The 6,000-nt window shown below is 40.1% G+C and overlaps 1 protein-coding gene across 2 annotated transcripts in view; it reads right to left on the bottom strand.

The window, feature by feature from the left end:
* Nucleotides 1-231: 231 nt before the first annotated feature.
* LOC149084698 (cationic amino acid transporter 4) overlaps nucleotides 232-6,000 on the bottom strand; it is a 43,052-nt gene continuing 37,283 nt past the window's right edge. For both annotated transcript variants that reach the window (XM_089235119.1, XM_089235120.1), the window contains exons 3-4: nucleotides 4,870-4,978; nucleotides 232-1,716 (exon numbers count right to left, since the gene is read on the bottom strand). In XM_089235119.1, coding sequence (XP_089091245.1) covers nucleotides 1,472-1,716; nucleotides 4,870-4,978 — 354 coding nt within the window. In that variant the 3' untranslated portion in view covers nucleotides 232-1,471. The remainder of the gene's footprint in view (nucleotides 1,717-4,869; nucleotides 4,979-6,000) is intronic.

The raw sequence follows: 6,000 nt of genomic DNA, 5'->3' as shown, positions 1-6,000 counted from the left end.
ATGCATTTGGCACCTATTTTATCTTTCCTATATACTGCTCACATATAAACTTTTATATTTATAAAAATTCTTATCTTTCCTATTAAGCTCACAAAGAATGGATTATCATCTTCTGCCTCCGGATTAACTTTAAAGTACATATTTTGAAGAAAAAAAACCTTTCTTTAATGAGCTTTTACACAGTATAAGGGTTAAAAAGAATTCAATGTGTGTCTATGAAACAAATGCAAATTGCATGAGTAACATTTATTTATTACAAGATAAAGTTTACAAAAATGACATTTATATATTATTATCATCATATTTCAAATAGCGCGAAAATCCTTCTTGCTATCGAATTTAGACATAAAGCCAATAAAGGTGGTACAGTTGATCGAACCAGAGGAATGGGCCGCTCTGAATTGTTATTTTCCCAACTTATTAAAAATAAAACGATTGAGGCATATATTTATATATTGAATGCCTACCCGACTGAAAGCGTTCCTGGTTGCGGCCCTGTGTGTGTGTGTAGGTAATCGGTTCTCTAGCCCATGAGAGCCCCAAACCTTCAAGTGCCTGGGGGCACACTTGCATTTTTTCCGCTGGGCAGCGGGCACTATCATCCAAATTTATTGAAGGATGGCTTTTTCATGACCATGATACAGTAGTTTGATAGTTATTCTCAGTGGCCAATGTAGAGCTAGCATGCACGAGGGTGCCTATGGAGACTTGGGGGGATTGGGGAAACCCCGTTTTAGATGGCTGCGAAGCTTATTCTTGTACCGGGCTGCATGCACAGTACTAATGACCGCGCCCTGCATATCTGCCCCTATTTCCAGCAGAACGAGCACTTTTCGTTGCTTGTTACATATTCTGTAAAGAGCAACTTTTTTTTTTTTTGTTTGACATCTTTTTATGTCATGTAGTAAATACTGTTCTATTTTGCGTAATAAAGCTGCTTTCAGGATGTCTATTAAACATGTGTCAAGTTTAATTTTTTTAAAGGATGTCTGTACGACGATAAATAACACTGTTCCTAAGCAATTGTCAAGCAGTGTATTTCGACAGTCAATTAGCAAAGACAAAGATGGTGAATGAAAAGCTTTGTTGACAAAAAACTAGAAAAAAAACGTGGTATTTTTCTAAAAATACGGGAATGTCCCGTTACATATAAGCGTTATATGGTCACGCCTTGTACGATTTCAAATCTTAAATGATCCGATATTGAAGTAAATAGTAATCAAAAGACTACATTACACACATATTTGTGGGAGCCAACTTGATTACTTTATTTGGATTGATCTTTGATCGTTTGAATGAACTCTTTTCACGCATTGAACATGGCATGAGCATGACATGCCGGTTGACACTTTGGTTTTGACGCAACATAACCTTTCTCATGGATCGTGGACAACATCAAAAAATGTACATGGTGCACATGAACGTCGTTTTTGCCATAATAAATTCAATTTTTTTTGTTTAAAATTATTATTTATTTTTCCATGGAATCGACGAGGATCTCTTGAGACGACGACGAATGGACAGTTTCTTTTGGAGACTTGGCGGCTTCGGCTTCTTCTCTCTTGGCGTCTGTCGGCGATGGCGTGAGCTCTTTCTCGAATGCGCCCCAAGTTGGGGCGGGGCTGGAACCCGGACATAAGAGAGACGACTTCGGTGACAGGCTGTCAGCGTTCAGTTTGCTGTGCCCGAGACCGTACGAAAAGTACAGAAGCAAACCTGCATGAGAAAAGTACGATTTCTGTTATTAATACATACATACAGGATGGTAATAAAATAACTTTACAGATATACGTGCCCCCTAGCGGCCGCGGAAAGCAATGGTTGCGAGTGAAACACGAGGTATAGGTGTTTCAAAGTATGCGCTCGAAAATGTAGAGAAAAGGCAAAACTCTCGCGTTTACGGTAGATCAACAAAAATTTGAAAAATTCGAATTTCGACACTCGAGTCTCTGCATTTATGCGTGATCGGCACGATTAAAAATCATGAATGGCGTTTGAGCGGTACCCTAGCAATACAGGGTGGCTCGTAAAGAAAGGTGCAATATTAACGGAAGGTAGAGAACATCAAAAGGATTGACAATTGCGGAACCCATGGACGGGAACGTCATTGTATGCGGCAGGAAGATTTTACGTCCAGAGGCATTCACGTATTTTCACGAATTTTTGATTTTTTTTTAGTGTGTCCCGTTTTTTTCCCCGTATTTCCAACAGAACAAACTCGATTTTTCATTCTTCATTGAAATCATCTTTTCAACTCATAAATTATAGCGATTATTAATGGGAATGGTCATCTCACACACGTTATTCATGTTTCTTTTTCATAAAGCTCTCATTTTCATCTTCGCGATGTGTAATAGTGCTTCCTTTCCCGTCATTGATGATTTTTTAGTGATTTTATCAATAATTGGGGACTTTGCTTACTTTTAGCATCGGTTTTGGCAATAATTGGCGTGATGGCCCGTACTTTTTAGCATTTGTTAGGTCCATCATGCTACGAAATATGTGATTTTTTCAATTCTTTTTTTTTTTTCCGCCAGCTCCCTATTTGCATATCGTTGTATGCTTCTCCTACGGTGACTACTGTTAGAATGAGAAGAAAAAAAAAATCACATATTTTCACTCCAGCGCTGTCATGAACAGTGCCACCTAGCGACGTACGATGATGCTTCCGCTCATGGGTTCCTATGCAATTCTCAATCCCTTTGACGTCCTCTAACTCTCCTTAAATTGCGTGCCTCTATTTACGGGACACCCTGTATAAAAGCCGGAGCAGGATGCGTACAAAGAAAGAAGATCTCATCAAGAGGTTGGTGCGCTAACCCCTCGATGGGAGAATTCCTGCTTCAGTAATGTGATCTACATTGGTTGTGTCTCCATGTCGGCATCTAATGCCGGTCCTTATTTCTCGAATACCGCTACAGGTAATTTCTCGAATTTCATTCCCATTCGTTGATTTTTGCGGCCGCTGGTATATCGGCAGAATAATACCTTCCTGTACTAGCTGTCAACTGAAATACACACACACGGATCAAAAACTAAGAAAATACAGACGAATCCCGTTTTAACGAATACCGTTATAGCGATAAATCTCGTTTTAACGAACACTTTTTTAATCCCCCCAAATAAGTTTACATAAGAACAATGCTAGGTAACCTCGAATTCCTTTATAACGAAATTTCGTTTTAACGAAGTGATTAATCCGGTCTCCTGTCGTTCGTTATAACGGGATTTGACTCTATCTATTCTTTCTCGCGGTTCGAACTTGGAAACTGACGGCAACCTTCACTGTGGTAAGGTTCAACCCATATCCCGCAGGCTAAATGTGGCCCCTCGAAGTCATCTGATGTGGCCCTTACCTTAAACCAAATTTTGCAGAAAATATGAAGTGACACATTACCAGATTACTTGAGTGACCCCGGGGTTCACTGTCAAACAACTTAAATGACAATCGCGCATTTTCAGATCCCTCAAGCTGCCTGCGGCATATTCACAGCTTACTGAAGTGGCTTATGTTTTAGTTCCACATCACTTAGGTAGCCCGGGGGGGGGGGGGTTGTGAAAACCACAGCAATAATATTATTTAACATGGGCCGGCGCAATACAATAGACGCATCGCCTGTAATTCCAGTTAGGAGGGCACGGTAGCCCAGGTCGATAAGATGCTCGCCTGAAGTACCAAAGGATGTTTAGAGGTGATGCGAGTTCGATACCCGGTTCGTCCTTGTCAGAAAAATTTCCTGACACAGGGGTACAACAAAAGCGGTGACAAGACCGCAGGAAAAAATCGCTACCGCAAGTAGTCCCCCCCCCCATCGAGGTGTTAGCCCACCAACCGCTCGACGAGAATAAAAAGCAAGCCTCCCGTTCGGAACCGGCAATAAATTGCAGGTCCCGGTCTAATTAGCCCTCCTGTGCAGAAAATGACCGTGGTGCGACAAGAATGATCAATGATCCAGTTAGGAATCACTAAATACTACATATATAAGTACAAATATATCTGTGACGTTTGGTCAGAACATGATATCGCCAAAAATGTCTTTTTGATCTTGTAGTAGGTCTTGTTAATTATAACTAATTAAAAGTGAGATAAATGCACAAATACGTGCATACGGCTAAACAACATTCTGACGTATGATATTTTCATTTGCATTTGTGTGTATGATTTATTTCTAATTTTTAAATGACAATGAAAATGCTATACAGTCGAATCCCGTTATAACGAACTCCAAGAGACCGGAGAAATCACTTCGTTATATCAAAATTTCGTTATAAAGGAATTTCAGGTTGTTTGCATTGTTCCTATGTAAACTTATTTGAGGGAGTAGAAAAGTGTTCGTTAAAACAAGATTTTCGCTATAACGTTAAAACGGGATTCGACTGTATCTCAAAAATGTGGTTTTAGAGTTATCATGTTCTGACCAAACACCACAGATATATAATATAGAATATTAAATTAGAATAATCACAATATGAATTCTGCCATCGCAGGGAAATTGGTCATAATCACTGGTGGGTTCCCACTCGGCCGTCTGCCGGGGAGTCACTCCCACTCAGCGATTCGCTGAGGAGCTGGTTGTATTGATTATAGCGATGTTCCCCGCAGTGGCAGTTACATGAATGAGGTATTGTAGAAGATAGACTCAAAAGGAGAGTTTAGCTTAGTAATATACATTAACATGATAATTAAAATTGACCTACATGTTAGTGATAAAATACAACACGTGCAATAACATGCGATACAGATTTAGTACAGTTTTCAATCAAAATTTCATTCGCATGTACTGGAGTTGTAAATGTCGAAAAGTAAATTTTGTAATAGGATGGAAACCATTCTATTGCGGTTATTTCCGATTATTCATTCGTACTTACCGATAGCTACCCAAACTATGAGCCGTAGCCACGTAGCTCCATTCAAGTTCGTGATCAGAAGAACATTGACGAAAATACTGAGTGTTGGCACGAAAGGAACAAAAGGTACCTGAAGAAGGAAACACTTATAAGTATCGAATGGCTCATTTGATACACATTATCATAACATTAGTGGATGAGTAAAGCGTTACTGAAATTCATTAATTTATTTGCCGCATCACGTGGATGGCCTCTTGCTCTACATTACAAAAATAGATAAAAAATTACAATCAGGAAAAATAGTACTACTAAACCTCGTCCATACTCATCTGGGGAACTGTAAATACGAGAAAATCCGTTTTACCCGCATTTAACGCTGTTTTTCCGCCCCAAAATTTGATCCGTTTTTCGAATTCGAATATCTCAGTGAATATTGCACTTGGAAACGGGGAAAGTTTTTTTTTGTTGGCATCAGGAAAAACCGGACAACAACATTTTACTTGGATTTCGGGGTGTACGTGAACTGTATGAAAAGTAAATTTTTTTATTTTAATAACTATACAACCCCTTGAAACACTAATGACATATATGAATGCTACACGTTATTTGGAAACTTTTTCTAATTGGAAGCATACCTTTAGGATCAACGGTTTGCTAGTAAAATGTCACCCCCCCCCCCTGTTTGCTTTGCACCCTGTAGGGCTATATATATGTCTACAGTTTTTCGTGCCCCCCCCCCCCCTCCCCTTCTAACTCGAGGACTGCTCGTGACTTGCGTATCTTTGTAAGCACATGACCAATGTAACCTCGATTTTGTATCGTCTTGCCCGCTGGTGGCTTTTCAGAGCTTTGGGTGCCATGCGTCGCATCGCTCAACCACCGTAGCCCATGGGGGCCCCCCACTGTGTTAAACAGCTTTTATCCCCTGTTGGCACTGAGCGGGGGGTGTCACGGTCGGTTTAGGTTCCTCGCGATGCGAGTCCGTTACTGTAACCAGCCGAAAGTGGCTGGAAATCCCCTTTTACTTCGGTATAAATCTCCTTATACATGTATATCGATATCCCGATCCATTTGATCGTAATGGTTGTCATAAATGATGTCCATACGGTTATAATTATCACATAATCACAAAAAACCCCGCTAACTTGGCAA

The sequence above is a fragment of the Pholcus phalangioides genome, unplaced genomic scaffold, assembly GCF_987345545.1.
Source record: "Pholcus phalangioides strain wild (caught in Gottingen) unplaced genomic scaffold, Ppha-v1.0 ptg000008l_1, whole genome shotgun sequence".
Lineage (NCBI taxonomy): Eukaryota > Metazoa > Arthropoda > Arachnida > Araneae > Pholcidae > Pholcus > Pholcus phalangioides.
This window is presented reverse-complemented; position numbering and strand designations above follow the sequence as displayed.